The sequence below is a fragment of the Plasmodium vivax genome, chromosome 5, assembly GCF_000002415.2.
Source record: "Plasmodium vivax chromosome 5, whole genome shotgun sequence".
In the NCBI taxonomy this organism is placed as follows: Eukaryota; Apicomplexa; class Aconoidasida; order Haemosporida; family Plasmodiidae; genus Plasmodium; species Plasmodium vivax.
The window spans coordinates 479,781-495,846 of record NC_009910.1 but is presented as its reverse complement, the minus strand read 5'-3'; the positions used below and the strand labels follow the sequence as shown (position 1 = coordinate 495,846).

General features: G+C 48.4%; 4 protein-coding genes across 4 annotated transcripts, besides 12 other annotated features; 2 read left to right on the top strand and 2 right to left on the bottom strand.

Moving 5' to 3' along the window:
• Positions 1-397: 397 nt before the first annotated feature.
• On the bottom strand, positions 398-1,990 carry PVX_089360 (hypothetical protein, conserved; the record flags this gene model as incomplete). The annotated part of the gene is made up of 4 exons (XM_001614910.1): positions 398-524; positions 800-881; positions 1,064-1,228; positions 1,345-1,990. The coding sequence occupies 4 exons, from the start codon at positions 1,988-1,990 to the stop codon at positions 398-400; spliced, it is 1,020 nt and encodes a 339-aa protein (XP_001614960.1).
• Positions 1,780-1,803: a microsatellite.
• Positions 1,991-2,257: 267 nt separating the features above from the next.
• Positions 2,258-2,278: a microsatellite.
• A 595-nt stretch (positions 2,279-2,873) lies between these two features.
• Positions 2,874-2,903: a microsatellite.
• An 876-nt stretch (positions 2,904-3,779) lies between these two features.
• On the bottom strand, positions 3,780-5,831 carry PVX_089355 (phosphatidylglycerophosphate synthase, putative; the record flags this gene model as incomplete). The annotated part of the gene is made up of 1 exon (XM_001614909.1): positions 3,780-5,831. The coding sequence occupies one exon, from the start codon at positions 5,829-5,831 to the stop codon at positions 3,780-3,782; it is 2,052 nt and encodes a 683-aa protein (XP_001614959.1).
• Positions 3,862-3,893: a microsatellite.
• Positions 5,832-7,276: 1,445 nt separating the features above from the next.
• Positions 7,277-7,305: a microsatellite.
• Positions 7,306-7,395: 90 nt separating this feature from the next.
• Positions 7,396-7,425: a microsatellite.
• Positions 7,426-8,527: 1,102 nt separating this feature from the next.
• Positions 8,528-8,556: a microsatellite.
• A 1,544-nt stretch (positions 8,557-10,100) lies between these two features.
• Positions 10,101-10,122: a microsatellite.
• Positions 10,123-10,541: 419 nt separating this feature from the next.
• Positions 10,542-10,575: a microsatellite.
• Positions 10,576-10,844: 269 nt separating this feature from the next.
• Positions 10,845-10,874: a microsatellite.
• A 30-nt stretch (positions 10,875-10,904) lies between these two features.
• On the top strand, positions 10,905-12,521 carry PVX_089345 (hypothetical protein, conserved; the record flags this gene model as incomplete). Its single annotated transcript, XM_001614908.1, has 1 exon — positions 10,905-12,521. One exon carries the CDS (start codon positions 10,905-10,907, stop codon positions 12,519-12,521), a length of 1,617 nt encoding a protein of 538 aa, XP_001614958.1.
• A 104-nt stretch (positions 12,522-12,625) lies between these two features.
• Positions 12,626-12,647: a microsatellite.
• An 801-nt stretch (positions 12,648-13,448) lies between these two features.
• Positions 13,449-13,515: a microsatellite.
• An 892-nt stretch (positions 13,516-14,407) lies between these two features.
• PVX_089340 (hypothetical protein, conserved) lies at positions 14,408-16,043 on the top strand (the record flags this gene model as incomplete). The annotated part of the gene is made up of 2 exons (XM_001614907.1): positions 14,408-15,633; positions 15,857-16,043. 2 exons carry the CDS (start codon positions 14,408-14,410, stop codon positions 16,041-16,043), a joined length of 1,413 nt encoding a protein of 470 aa, XP_001614957.1.
• Between the last annotated feature and the right edge of the window lie 23 nt (positions 16,044-16,066).

Below are 16,066 nucleotides of genomic sequence, written 5' to 3'. Positions count from 1 at the left end.
AGAACATCCCCCGTACATAAACACATGCAAATTACGGACGTGCTGATATGTACCTGTTGGTAGAATGAGGTCCCTCCTCAGGTAAAGATCCGCACGTGAGCGTAGGAAATGTTCTTTTGTAACAGCATACATTTGTGTGTACCAAGTGGGAGATTTGACATCGCCCACCACACAGGGGCACAAAAAAAAAAAAAAAAAAAAAGGACCCCACTTTAAATCGCTAAGTTCACCCGAGGGATGATAACATTCCTCAGCAGAAGCACAACGCGGAAGTAGCCATTTTTGATTGCCCACCTTTGGAAGACTCTTCCGTGTGGAGTTGCCTCACCGCTGTTACGCGGAAGAGAGTTGGACAGCTTCTTTTTTTTTTTCTTTAACGAGCAAGTGTACCCTCCCTTCACTGCTTTATGTTGAAAAAGTTTTCGAATTCGTTAACCTCCCGTCTGACATCTGATAACTTCTCCTTTGATTTTTCCTCGAGGACTTTTTTTTGGTTCTTCGAAAAGCGCTTCCTTACGACGTAGCTGAGGGGGGGGGGGGGGGAAAGGGATGCACGTGAGGAAATTTGGCTAGTCCGAATAGAAAAAAAAAAAAAAAAAAAAAAACACCACTTTTTATACAAGCGCGTAAATGGGTAGCCACCCCCATGGGTAGACTCAATGGAGTGGCAAAAACTTTTTTTGCAGAAATTCATTTAGAGCAACGATGCGGTTACGCAACAAATAAAAAATGCGCATCCGGTTCGCATCGCTTCTTCTTTTTTTTTTTTTTTTTTTTTTTTCCTTCCATTTTGCGTTACTGGCTTTCGTGAATTTGGACCACCTCGTTGAACACTTCCACTTTGTCTTCTCGCGGGTTTATCAGGTAATTCTCATCGTCCACTGGGGGGGCGGCGGTGAAAAAGAAAAAATGAAGCAAAAAAAAATGAAGCAATGTGAACAAATTAAAGCAAAACCAAATGACGCAACGTGACTGATGCGCGAGGCCAGATGGGGCGAACCGCCCCTTCGGCGTGCCGGGGGCCCTCCTGCTTAGTGCGCGCTATGTGCCTCTTTCCCTTTACGTGTGTTTCCGTTTATCTTCACAGCTTTGAGGCCAAAGAGAATTTTGACGTCCTCCTTCGTGCCCACTTTGTTAAACACTAAGTAGTCGGTCACGTTCCTGGGGATCTGGTCGTAGTCTATGCTTTTCACTCGCTGGACGGCTGCCTTGGGTTCGTCCGATTGCACTGCGCGGGGAAAGGGGGAGCAACAAATGGAAGAAGCAACGAAGCGATGAAGCCCCTCTGCAGTGCTTCCCCCTGCGGTTCATTTCCACAATGTTCATTTCCACTGCTCATTTCACTCTGCCCATCATTTTTGTGGCCCGCCCCTCCGTGCGTACGTATCTTCCTGAACTCCTGGGGGGTGCAGACCTGCCGCTTCTGGCGGGTCTTCCGCTTGGCGTAAAAAAAGGGGGACATGTCGTCGACATTTTTGGTCAGGTTTTTTTTGTAAGCGAGGTACTTTTTCCTGTACCGATGGATTAAAACAAGTTCCTTTTTTATTTGTTTTTTTTTGCTCAGCTTCACTTGTTGACTCTCCGTTAATATGTTTGGGTTCGCATAGAAGATGGTTTCCAGTTTTTTTATTTCCCGCAGTTTTTTATTAAGTCTCCCTAATTTGCTCGTCAAATAATTGCAAAATTTTTTGGTCTTCCTCAGGGTGTCTTTAATGGGATTATTTTCACCTGACTTGTTCAGAAAAACGGGAGGGGGATTTTCCTCCTCATTTGTTTCGTCGAACAGTTGGACCTCCTTGTGTAACGGTTCGTTATGTAGCCTTGCCTTGGTGAAGCAGCTAACTTGGGAGGGCTGCCTTACCGAGAGTACCTTGCATTTGCTGTTAGGGTCTCTCCAGAAGTGACTACTCGTATGTTGGGTAATCCCCACGGGAGGTCCCTTTTTGTAGGCGAGGGTAACGCGAAATGGATTGAGGAAGAGCAGCACCATGAGGGGGAAAAAAAAAGAAAACAAATTCATAGTTTGCGGGTAGCAATTCACCTTACGCAGTTGTAGTTATTGCCCCTTGGAGGACCAACATCCACTTACACACATTTCTATTTTGCGCCCACTCGTTCCTTCTATCTCTTTGTCTCCATGGTGTTCTCTTCCATTCCCTGCATTCTTAGCAACGCCCATATGAGTAGGTGAGGGGGAGGGGGCTTACTATCTGCGGTATGGCCACCCTTGACGCGGCACTACTGGTTGTGTTCGTAGGGGTGGCTATTCGTTACCCTCTCAGGAGATGCAAATAAGTGGTTCCCTATAAAACTTCTTTCCAGTGGCCGTCGAGCGGAATGAGCTCATGGGGTTGTTCATGCAGCGGTTGCTTTTTATGGGGAGGAAGGAAAAAGGAAATCGGCCCATCGATGCGGCTAGTACTCCGGATCGCAGCCAACCGCGCGGTCATTCACGCGGAGCTTCATCTTAAATCTGCACCTTCAAAAACGCTGCGGCACTACGGCACTACGACATTGCGGTGCTGCCACGCCTGGGAGGTGCGCATTCCGTTCCCCCCGTTGCTGAGCTGATGGGGCAAAGAAGGCCTCCCCTTCCCCTTTCGCCTTTTTGCATCTCGAGAGGATGGCACGCTCCTTCAAGAGGATGGAGATAACGAGATAGCGGGATAACCTGAGTGATAATCTGACCGTTCGAGTTAGGCGCTGAAGCGGCAGGAGGGGGGATCCAATGGATGTGCACGTGGGACCACCAACCAGTTCGACCCCCCTGCAGAGGAGGCGACAGCGTTGTGTTAAAAGATCACTTCTTAACGGGGGGGGAAATCACCGTGGAACAAGCTGCATGCAAATGGTCTGGCACATTTATTACTGCACCAGCCGCGTACACATTTTGTAAATCCCCCCATGTGGAACGACACAGTGAGTATCTCCTTCGTGACGACCCCGTCATGGTGCGAAGTGCAAACGGTGTGTTGTTAGGAAGAAGGTAAAAGATGGGGGATTAAAAAAAAAGGCATCACGGGTGGAACACTTTTCAAATGCCCCTATAAGAATATCAAACGCGTCGCACAAGTAACATCAAAATAAAATTATATTTTTTTTCCTGCCTTTGCAAATTTGTTCAGGACAAATTAAGCAGGATGTTGCGAGTTAAACAAAGGGCACGGTGGGGCAATGGGATTTTAAGCCATTTGGGGTGACACACGTAGAGAATACGTATGTCCGTTTTTTAAAAAAAAAAATTTGGAAACACTTTAAAAAAATATTTTGGCAAAAGCGGACAATTCGCACAAATATGAGAAGAATGTGTGTATACACATAGGCATTTTGCGAATTGCCAAAAAGGAGGGGGGAGAAATAAATTGACACAAAAAAAGGCCCCGCGCGATGTTTTTTGGCCCTGGCGAGCAGTTCGTGCGGCACCGGAAGGGGGGGGAGGAAAGGAATAAGCGAATGGGCAAAAAGGCCAGTGAGCGGATAGGCAGACAAAGGAGTAGATAAGCAGACAAAGGAGTAGATAAGCAGACAAATGGACAGATAAGCAGACAAATGGACAGATAAGCAGACAAATGGACAGATAAGCAGACAAATGGACAGATAAGCAGACAAATGGACAGATAAGCAGACAAATGGACAGATAAGCAGACAAATGGGCAGATAAACAGACAAGTGAGCAGACAAACAGACAAGTGAGCAGACAAACAAACAAGTGGACGAATACACAGACGGCCCGAGCGACTCCCGCCGCTTATTTGCCATCTCGCCGCCCCCTGCCGCGGTCACAGCAACCACCGCACGAGGTACCGGAACACCAGTCGCAGCCAGCGGGGGTACCTCAAATTCAACTCGTTCATGTGGACAAAATTGGAGGACTCGTAAATGATGTTCAGCTCCTTCTGGAACTGGCGCTTCAAATTTTCATCGTTTGTTTTGATCACAAAGCTCATCTCCAAGTCTCTGTACGTTGCTCGGTAGCCGTAGTTGGAGCTTCCAATCACCGTTCCCCAGGGTAGGTCGCCCAGGTTTTGGGTCTGTGCGGAGGCGTTATTGGCATCAAGCTGGTTATCATCACCGTGTTGATTATCGCCACTGTGTTGATTATCTCCACCGTGTTGATTATGGCCCATTTCTTCACTCTTTAAAATATTTGCACACACATTTTTTTTTTTTTTTCCCTCCAAATTAGCTGACCCGTTCAGGCAATTTCGATCGCTACTGAACAAACGGGGAGAGCTAGCTATCCCAAAAGGGAATTTTTTTTTTTTTTTTTCTGACTGTTCATAATTTTGGCTAGTGCACACACCACTTGGAACATTTTCCACTTGGGGGTTTCTGCCTGCATGGGGATCTTCCCCAGGGGTGGTGCCGTCACCGTTGCCGCTGCCCTCGCCATTGCCGCTGCCCTCGCCATTGCCGCTGCCCTCGCCATTGCCGCTGCCCTCGCCATTGCCGCTGCCCTCGCCATTGCCGCTGCCCTCGCCATTGCCGCTGCCCTCGCCGTTGCCGCTAATCCTGCCAACTGCCCCCCTCTCGAAGGAATCATCAATCAGCCACATCCCCTTGGAGTGGAAGGTCCAGGACGGCTTGTGATATTCTAAATAAATATTTGTGCATGCCTTTTCCTTTTTCTTCAAAGGGTCTGTTCGATTTAAATTGTTAAAAATGCTTACAATATTTTTGGTGATGAATTCAACGCACATGTGCGCGCTGACTGTGTAGCCAAGGGGTATGTAGTAGGAAATTCCTTTGGACTTAAAAAAGCTGTTAGCTGCGGGGGCCGCTGTGATGAAGCGTATTTTTCCCTTTTTAAAGCACACGTTGTCATATATATTTCTGAACAATTTTAAAAGATTTTCTGGGAAGTTCAAATACCCTGATGATATAATTAAACTCTGGTCATATTTCTTTACATTCTCGAGCATGTTTTCCAGCATGCTGCTTTCGTCGTATATAGGGGGTTCGGCGAAGCCGCTCTGCAGCGCCAGCTCCACGGTCAGGATACTTTCGCTCTTGACGAACAGGGGGGAGAAGAAGTCTTCCCGCTCGCTTGCAGAGGGGCAGCCGTCCGGAGAGTTGCATCCACGTAAGCGGCATCCACTTGAGTGGCCATCCTGTGTTTGGCTTTCCCCCCTCCCCTGGGTATGCCGCAAAATGTCCTCCCTGATGTGGCCCAGCACGAATTGTATCCGCCTGTAGTACTGCTCACGGAAGGTGTGCGCGTCGACAAGTGGGTTGATCAAGTCACTTCCCCAGTGGACACTCGAATCGACATTCACGCTGAACGACATGTTCTGAATGGAATTCACAATTTTATGAACAGAGTCAGCTAACAATTTATTTTCAATCAAAATGTATCTGTCTTGTCTGTTCCGAAGGTAGCTATCACTTAAGTTGGCCCCGGACAAAATCAAACGGTCATCTCCAATAAACACCTTCATATGCATAACTCCAATGGCTTCATTAGCTCTATGGGGCATAATATTATATAGCACTGCTCCTAGTAGGGGGTTATGAAACAAGCTAATGTTTATGTTTCCTGCATAGCTGAACAGTTCGGAGAGCATACTGACGGAGGATTCGTTTTGATTCCCTTCTGGTCTTGTACCTCTTTGCTTATCCAACAAGATATCTACTCTTAAATTTTTGATGTGCTTGTTATTCTTTATGCTTACTATTAACTCCTTCTCCAACTCGCCGATGCCTATGTAGAGGCAGCTAATAACGATTCTGTTTTTGGAGCTCCTGAACATGCTCTTCAGGGTCTCGAAGAACTCCGTGGGCGAGAACAGGACCCGCGCCTTGGGTTCTCGGATCGTGAACGTTAGCGTCATCTTCGCTTCTGCCTCGGGGGGGGAGCGGTTCAGCAAAGCGGTGCTGCGTGTCGCGGGGCCACTCTGGGTCACCTACGGCGCAGCGGAAGATCTGCGCAGGGGCTTCCGTTCGTGTAATCGTAGGTATACACAAATAGCCACTTCTCTAGTTGTGCACACGCTCGGCAGCTTCTTCTCCTTCTGCGTCGTTAACAAATACTACAAATGAGGGTACTCCCTAGCAACTACACATATTTGTGCGGCTAAATCAGGTTAGGGTTATCGCGCGGGAAGGGGGCAACGATGCGCATAAATGAGAAAGATACGTACGGTATGCGCAAACGTCCCGCTATATGGGGCCAGTGCTAGACGCGTCTCTTCTCTGGCACGCTACATGCTGCCCAATGGAGGAGATAATTTTACCCTCTTTTTTCTGCACCCCTTTGTCTTCTAAAAAAAAGGACACCTTTAACAGAGGGTGTGTGCTCACGTCAGGTGCGATCTGCAGTGGAAAAAACTGCTACAGTCAGAGGGGAGTGATCGCCAATTACAAGGGGGTAGGCCACTTCATGGCAACTCATGCAACTGCAGGATGTACGTGCAAGCCTGTATAATAAGAACGTACAACTGTACGGTCGTTTTTTTTTTTCCTTCTTCTTTTTTGTTCCCCTTCAGCGCTGCTGACTCTCGCGGTCCAAATGGTCCCCCACAGATAAGCGGTCACTCTTGCAGAGAGAGGCGAACACGGGAAAAATGAAAACGCAAAGCGGTGGGCTATGAAATGAGAAGCGTGAACGGTGGGATGCAAAACGCAAACTGGGGCAAACCGCAAACTGGGGCAAACCGCTAACTGGGCAAACCGCAAACTGGGCAAACCGCTAACTGGGCAAACCGCTCACTGGGCAAACCCCAAACTGTAATCTGCGAGGGGGAAGCGGAGCCTACGGGCAGGAGAACCGCACTGCACTTATCCTAAAAAAGTGCGAGGGGGCATACGGTATAGCTTTTTTTTTACTTGGAGTTTCCGCACGTACAAAACGGATGGTGGCTTCGAGCGGGTTCCGTTCCTATCTCGAAATGGCGAAACGAAGGGGGACTGTATGTATATGATATATTTACCGCATGGCAGGAGCGACTGGCCTCTCTGTTCACGCAGCTCAGCTCGTTTGTGCCGCTTTGGGCTTGCGGGGTAGTCCCGACTTGAAAGATCAAACGAAAAAAAAAAAAAAAAAAAAATACCAAAAATACCGAAAACAAGAAAAGTGGCTAATGAAGAGGGAAGAAAAAAAAAAAAAAAATTTTTTTTTTCCTTTTTTTGCTTGTACAATTAGGGAATTTACTTTTAGTAGGCATGTGGAGACTCCCGGAACGGCGCAGCTAAAATAGGGTACCCGCGGCTGCAAAGGGAACGCTTGTCGAGGGATCACCTCTACATTAAAGAGATGGCTCTTTTGCTGTTAAGCCACCACGCCTACGCACTATGGGTACATATCGTATCATATACATATCGCAAAGGCAATCGTGGCAGGAATACCCGCTGCGCGCGGCCCCTTTTTCTTTTCCCGCATTTGGTAATGCACCGGGTGGATGGTAGGCCCACCCAGTCGGCTCGCCGCGCCTAGGTAGAGAGAAAAAATGTTCTAATTTGTATTAACGCAGCTGGGGGGTGGGAAAATCTGGCCATCTGCCAGAGTGAACCTTCAATCGTTTTTATCTCACTAGGGAGTTTTCACCGTGCTGTTCCGTTGGATAATAATATTTTTTTTTTTTTTTTTTTTTTAAGTCACATGGGGGTAGTTCGTTTCGTTTGTAACCCTAACCCTATGGTAGGCATACCCGGAAAGGCATTTATTTTTGCCCCATTTTCATATGATATAATTGGGGGGCAGATAGAAAAAAAGAAAAAAAAAAAGTGGGTTGGATGGAAGGACGCCACCCAAATGGTCATAGCAGCTCGTGCGGCGCAACATACGAGGACAGTTCCCACCATGGAGAGGAGCGGCCAACGGGATGTACTTCAAAAGGGGCAAAACCATGGTTGCAGGTAACTACAAACTGTGCTTTATATATAGATGTTAACAAAGAAGGAAGCGCAGCCAGGGTGTCCTCCTTCCCCATTCGAATGGGTCCATTGTGATTACCCTATGGGGGGAGAGATACATCACTTAGGTGGGACGCCTGCGCGGCATTCAAACGAAGTTGAAAGTTGAGGCAGCATATTGTGCAGCATTTCTTTGCAGTTAGACGCTAATGTATAATCATTCGACGGCGTTGTTTATCCCTCTGGTCTGAACCTGTTCTGGTCATTTTGTATTGGGGGGTACCTAGGTGAAAGGGCCTCCACCTGTGGGATTTTATGGGCTCACCACTACGCTAATGCGGTTACGTTTTAAGACCTTGTAGAGAAGGGGCTACCAGAGGGGGTCAAACCGATTCGGCCCTCACTCGTTGGACAGCACCCAATGGTATAATTCTTTCCTCGCGGTGAGGGGACTACCTTTTTTTTTTTTCTTTTTTTTTTTTGTGGCCGTTCCCAACAAATGGGTGAGGAACCTCCCCGTTGCTGTCTGCGCGTGGGTTTTTCCCCAAGTGATGGTCGAAGTGGGTGAAGGTCGAAGTGGGTAAAGGTTGAAGCAGGTGAGGGGCCTCCACGTGGGGGAGCCTCTCCCCGTTCGGAGAGGACAAACGGGAGGCGTAGCAGTGCTGATTATTCTTCTGCCACTGACGGGCTGTCCGGGCTGACCGCGCGTCGTCCATCGATGAGCAAAATTAGAAAAAAAAAGAAAGGAGGAGGGAGGGAAGGAAAGGAAGAAAGAAAAGCTAAATATAGCAAAGTTAAGCAACGCTACGCATACCCGGTGGGCCATAATAACCACTCCATGGCCGCTTGATCATCTCTTCCCCCTCGCGCGAAACTCCATACGGTAAAATCTTCACGCGGCAACGTGCCTGGGGGGAAGTGCCCACTGGGCCGTAGGGGGTATAGCACTATATACATAACTACATAGGTGGGTAGCAAATGGCCGCCACTGAAAAGGACGTCCGCGCGAGGGTTAAGAAGCCTATTATAAATAATCCTAAATTTGCCATTTCGCGGGTCATATTTTTTTCTATAATTTTGCTTCACTCGAAAGAGCAGAAGTATTTTTTTTCCCATTTTTTATGCCTCCCTTTTGGAAGGCGGCGTATGTTTGTGCCCCGTGCCGCTTTCATATAGTGTACGCTTGCACGGGGATAAAAAAAAAAAAATAAAAAAAAAATACCAAAATATACCAAAAAATACCAAAAATTACCAAAAATTTACCAAAAATTTACCAAAAAATTGCCAAAAAATTTACAAAAAAAAATACCAAAAAAAAACGCATAATATATTATGGCGAATAGAAAAAAAAAAAAAAAAAAAAATTCACGCAATTTTTCCAGCATTTTTTTTGGGCCATTTTTAGAAATTTTTTTTTTGGCAAAAGTACTTTGCTGATCGTTTGCGAACTTTTGCGAGCTGAGCGACGTGAAAGGTTGCTCTCGACTGTCCACTCGCGCGATTTGGGCATCTTCCACGCGCGCAACAATTGCCGTTTGAAGTTTGCCATTTGGCCATCTGGCGGTTTGCCAGCTCGCCGTTTCGCGTCATGTCAGAGGAACGACTTGGGAGAAGCATTTCTTGAGCGTCATTTTGAGCGTCATTTTGAGCGTCATTTTGAGCACCCTTTTGGAGCAGCTCCCCGTTGCCGCGCGCACAACGCCGCTGCTTTTCCGTCCAGACGAGGCGATAGTGGAGCCACGTTGCTACGCCCGTTTGCTAGAAACCCTTTTAAAAAACTACAAAGCAGAAACGGAAACGAGAAGAGAAACGTTTAGTCGACGCCCCCAAGAGGCAGTCAATTTTTTATGGCACTATGCTAAGGGGGAAAGCTGCCTCCCCCATGCATGTAGCCCCCCGTCCGAGATTTACCCAGTGAGTATAACGTAAGGCGGCCTCTCTTGCCGAACCCGTGGGGAGCACAGTGGCGGCGCGGCGAAGCAGAGGAAGAGACAGGATAAGTCAAAGCGGACAGAGCCATATCAAACAGAGTCCCTTCACGTGATCACAAGAAGAGGAAGCATATAAAAGGCAGCTGAACCGTTTGCCCCTTTTTTCTGCAAATCGAAGAGCACCTAAAAAATTAAGGCATATTTTACTCGCCTAAGTTGGGTACTTCCACAGGGAGAAACGTGGCACAGCAGTTGTTGCCCACAAGATGACTGTGGAAAGGAAGGACACAGAAGAGAGACCATGCGATGTTAGCAAAGGTGCATGCATAGGAAGCATTCTTGCGAGGGCACACCTACATAGTTGGTACACGTGAGAGGGTGGAAATTCGTCTGGGAGCGTCAACCCTAATCTGTCCTGCGAGACTGGTCTGTAGCGTAAGCAGTGAAAGTGAAGAAGCCACCCCAGTAACTTCCAAACGATCTGATAGAGAAGAACCAACGCGGTTATACTAACCTACCCTCCATTGTGGCAGTCCAATTGGTGTTTTTATTAAACCCTGCGAAGAAGCTGCTCCTTTGCAGGTAGACTTCATTTGTTTACGTGTTTAGTTTTTCCCTTTTTTTTCCCACTTGTGTGGGTGGCGTGACCAGGCTAGCTGGAGCAAAGGAAGAAAAGAAAGAAAAAAAAAAAAAAAAAAAGGGGCGAGCCAATTCCCTTCCCCAATGAATAAGCCCCCCGGTCGAAGAATCATGCGCGATCGAAATTCCCCTTGGCACAAAAACAAAATGACACTTCATGGGACGTGGCGGAGAGTGACTGTTCAGCGTATGAGGCACCCAAGCACAACGTTTTCCAGCGCGTAGAAGGGTCCTTTTTTTTTTTTTTGCGCATGCGTACACATATGCGGTGAAGTGCGTCCAGAAGGGGAGAGATAGGAGCGTATAGAAGGGGGAGGTCACCACGTGTGAAGAGTTTTTCTTTTTTTTCCTTGCACAGTTTGGGAAGTCGTTGGAGGGGAGAAGCCAAGTCAGCCCATTTCAACCCTTTGAGACCCGCATCAACGTACGTGGCCTCATTTCCGCTCATTCCCCCTCATTTCGCCGCCTCCCCGCCACCCCAAAATGGAGGAGAAAGCGCTGCAGACCCACATCACGCTGCTGTTCTACCTGATCGTCCTGTTCTACCTGAAGAACTTCACCTTTAGCTTTATTGACATGCCGCGGAAGCTTTATAAGTACATCAAATTTTACTATTCCTTTTTGATTCTCCTGACGATAGTGGGTTTCTTCGGAAGACTGCTTGTCCTAACCAGACTGCTTATCATTCAGCAGGTGCAGAAGATTGTAAATAGCTTTTTGGAGAATAAGGCCCCCCACTTGAGGAATGCCAAACGAAATGGGAGGCTCAGAAGGGCTCAGCGGAACGGTGCGCGTGCCCCTTGGGGTGATTCGCTCGTTGGGGGTGGAAGCGGTGAGAGGGGTGGAGGCCCTGAAAGGGGCGGAAGCGGTGAGAGGGATGGAAGCGGTGACGTTTCGGCTAGCAGTGATGGTGGGGTTGGAAGCGACTGCGTAGTTGGCAGTGATGGCCGCCTCAGCAATGATGACCGCCTCAGCAGCGATGGTCGTCTCAGCAGCGATGGCCGCCTCAGCAGCGATGGCCGCCTCAGCAGCGATGGCTGTCTCAGCAGTGATGGCTGTCTTAGTAGCGATGGGTGGGCTAGCAGCGACGGCAGGGTGAGCAGCGACGGAGGGGTCAGCAGTGATGGCGGGGTTAGCAGCGATGGGGGGGTCAGCAGTGATGGAGGGATCGGAAGCGATGCAAGCAGAAGCAAAGGTGCACGCGCTAGCAGGCGAGGCAGCAAAGGCCTGCGCAGCTTCCTCAAGTTCATTCGAATTATAAAAAGCAAGAAGAGGAAGGCTGCCGATGGCGGGAAGAGACACGGAAGAGGTAATCCCCCCGCTGAGGCGGAAAGCAGCACCGCCACCTCAGGTGAGAGAATCAAATTTGACATGAATACCCCCGAACGAGGTGAAGAATGTCCAAGCGAGGACTGCACGCATAGCAGCGGCTCCAGCGCATCCGAGGGAGAGTCAACCAGTGTAAGGAGCGAAGCAGGCAACCATGTGAAGGGCGGAAGGCAAACGGGTGCCCATAATTTTGAAGAGGAGGAAGACCCCTACCTGCATAACTACCTTACGAAGCAAAACTACCTCCGATTGTATTCCCTCCTGACGGATGCCCTTTTCAGCCCCAAGAGTAATCTCGCCATAACGGGGGACACCTCTGGGATGGGCCTCCAAAGGAAGATACGCAAATGTGCGCACTGCAAAAGTGAAGTGAGTTCCCCACGCGAAGATAAACCTAGTGGGATCGCTGGCGATTATTGTGCCACTTGCATAAGACTCGAAAGGACATTCCCCAAGCCTATATTGAAGAAGAGCTACTCCCCCCCCTCGAAGGAAGAATCACAAAAGAGGAAGGCAACCAAGCGAATTCGCTTCAACGCAGAAGTAGAAACCTACTACATAGACAAGTATCTGGGAGAAGACTCAGATGCCTATGGACTGCGCTTGGGGGGTGACAAGCGGAAGGGCATGTGCAAAGTTTTTGGAGAGTACAGCGTGGCCAACTCGGACATCTTCAGCTACTACAACATGCGCTACAATTTGAACGCCGTCTTTAGTGACCTCGTCAACTTGGTTTGTGATTGCAAGGACAAAATTGTGCGCAGGTTTTAGGGTTAGGGTTCAAGTTTAGGGTTAGGGTTAGGTTTAGGGTTCAGGATTAGGGTTAGGGTTCAGGATTAGGGTTAGGGTTCAGGATTAGGGTTAGGGTTCAGGATTAGGGTTTAGGTTTAGGGTTCAGATTTTAGGGTTACAGGTGGGAGGAAGACACAGAAGAGTGAGCAGTTCGAGCAGTTCGAGCAGTTCGAGCAGTTCGAGCAGTTCGAGCAGTTCGAGCAGTTTGAGCAGGTCGAGAAGAACATAAAGCACCTTCCCACCATCTGATCCCGTTTTTTTGCGTTTCTATATTTGCGACCCTCTCGATACCTTGGGCGTCCTACATTTAGGCTTCACGTTCGTTTTCGTTTTCGTCTTCATATTCGTCTTCATTTTCCTTTTTTTTTTTTTTTTTTGCACCCCTCCATTTGTGCGTTGCTCTTCCCTCCGACTATTCCCTCTCTCTTTCTACCCCTCCACACACGTCCCCCCCTGTGGACCTTTTTTTGTTTGAACACACATGTGTACATGTGCGTACGTTTTATCTGGGCCCCTTGGTGCTCGCTCAAAAAAAAAAAACTCTCATGACGGACCCACCGTTGTGCGTCCATATCTTTTAAATGCTTTAGCAATCGATTTGGGAAACGTTTCTCCACATTTTTAAAAGGCGTTCACTCGTCAGTGCGTTAGGCAGTTGGGGGGGCGGCATGGCCGCAGTGGAGGTGGAAGTGGCAGGCGCAGCCACAGCCACTGTTGGGGTGACTGATCTGCTGCTTGCTCCGCGTTGCGGAGTGCACCTCCTCGTTTCGCCATGCAAAGGTGGCGGCACGAAATGGAGGGCACAACTGGTGCGAGTAGCTGCATATAACATGAGTGCTGATCAGCAGCATGGAGAGTTAGGTGCCTCCCTTCTTCGTGGGTCCACCTATACCCCTCTCCTACGCCACAAAGCGCTTTGCAGACGGATCTACCTCCATCTGTGAATCACTCGGGTAGGCTGTTCCTCTGAGGATTACGCGAACTGCATCGCTTCTAAGAACGGGTGGAGATATCACTCTCCTGTGAGTAACTATAGAACGGATTGTCACCTCCCCGCTTTGTGGGCAGCTCGGTTGAAAGGCCCCCCCAGTTGGGGAATAACTCCAAGCGCCCTTTTTTGCTAACCCCGGGCATTCCGTAGGGGCGCGGGAAAAAAAAAAAAAACATAAATGTATACATACACATAGATATATGCACATACACATATTTGCGTGAGCTGCCTTTTTGCGCATCCCTTCGGGGCTTGGCCTCTCCCTGGCCGACCCTTCCAGCCAGCACCGCCGCAACGACGCCACGTTTAAAAAGATAGAAGAACACCCACCCCGTCGCTTCAGCATGGTGTGATGCGGGCCAGTTTGATGCCGCACATAGGCGAGAGGTTGCTAATAGGGGGGCAATAAAACAGGTAATGCTTGCGAAGGTTGTTTGTACACAGGGTGTTCCCCCTTTCACCGTCCTTTTAGCTAACCCCCCCAAAGGTAATCACAAAAAGGAGCTGGAAAAAAAAGAAAAAGGTCTGCACCTTTCTCCATATGACACGCACACACACGTTTGCTGCCACAAAAAAGGGGAAGAAGTTGGAAAAGGTTCAAAATATGGCTGCGTAATTTATTTCCTTCCCCGCTGAAGTATTAATCTTTCTCCATTATTTTTTGGCTACAAGCGGTAGAAGAAAAAAAAAATAAGAAGTGTCAAAAAAGGGGAAAAACTGCCTGACCCGTTCATGCAATTTTAGAGTACCATTACGGACGCACAACAGGGCAGCTTTACATGTCCAGATGAATTATTCCAAATGAACAGCACACCGTCATGTATGCGATATATCCCACTTCCTCTCCACTGCTAACATCTGTGCATCCCTCCCAATGAAGACGATCGGCAGAACGTGTAGAGTTTTCCCAACGCTGCAGAAACGATGCAACGATGTGCGGGAAATACGAGGGAGGCATTACTTCTCCTCCTTGAAGGACGCAAACGGGTTGAAGAGCGCCATTTTGAGTTATGCCGACTCAGTGGAGGACTTCATTCAGAGGAGAAAAGAACATGAGGTGAAAGTGAAAGCCATTTTTGAGGAGCACTATGGTGGGTACCCGAGGGAGGACGAAATGGTGTCCCTTTGCATGGGGTCATGTGAAAAGGATATACTAAATGGAGACGTGCCCAACATAAAAAGGTACCTTCAGGAGGGGCATTCCAATGGGAAGCATAGCGACGTGGCAAAAGGGAATGAAGTACCCTTTTTAAGGAGAACAAAGATGCTCAAAATTTTAACCACCTGTGGAATTCGAGTGCCCCCCAAAGTGCTGCTCTACTACGCCCTCGAGGCAGTAACGAAACTGGGGACTCATCTGGAAGAACACAAGGGGAATATAATAAGACACGACGCGGTGACGAAGAGGGAAAATTACATCCGCATTAACAGCTACTACTACGATAGGGAGAAGGTACCTTTCCCCTTCATGTCTTTATACCAATCGATAAGCAACATATTGTATAGCGTAAGTGAGAACAGGATTGAATCTACGGAGACGTACTTACATTTGAAGGATTTAATTGTCCAAAATTATATGAACATAGAAGACGTTGTGAGGAAGGCACCGGCTTCTCTCAACATTAGTGTGCTCTTCTTCCTCGTCAATTTGTGCATTTACTTTGGGAAAAATGTAAAATTAAAAAACCTCTGCATAGATGTGCTAAACCCGTATGTAGGTGCCATCTCGGAGGATGAAAGGAACATTTCTTCGGATGACGCCTTTTACCTAATTTTGGCCTTGCGCCTTTACTTTAGCAGCTTTGGCTACAACACGGATGTGTTGAATCGGCTGACTAGCCACAACAAGCAATTCGTCTCTTCTGTTCTATCTCTGGCTAACCCCTCGGATGGGTTCTACACAGAAGAGAACACACGATACGCCTACATAACGGAGTTCCTTAATAGACAAGACAAACGCGTCGAACTGAAAAAGGTGCACGTCCCGCCCTTCGCCTTTTCCCTCACCTCTCTGAACAACCGAACGGTGTACATTTTGGACTCCCCTCGGCAGTACTACGCTAATGAGGCGGCCACCCTGCGCAGTTGCGTTTTTTGGAGGTACGTGCGCAGTGGGGAGGGGCCTATAAGCAGCGCCTTTCCTCGTTCGCGTCCCCTTTAAGCAGCATCCTTCCTCGTTTGCGTCCCCTATAAGCAGCATCTTCCTCGTTTGCGTCCCCTATAAGCAGCATCTTCCTCGTTTGCGTCCCCTATAAGCAGCATCTTCCTCGTTTGCGTCCCCACGAAATTGCATCTTCCTCTTTTGCTTCCCCCCCCTGAACAGGTACTACCTCGCCGCGAAGGACGGCTTCACCCTCGTGCGTCTCTGCCAAAAGGAGGACTACGCCGATTTGTTCACCGAGAGCAAGCGGGATGAAGTCTTGCAGGCATCTATCAGTAGGGATTACCTATACGACTGCGACGAGTTGGTTCGCCCACCTGGGCTGAAGCATGTGGAGGGTAAAGGTTAGTCTGCCCCATGATGGAAGAAGAT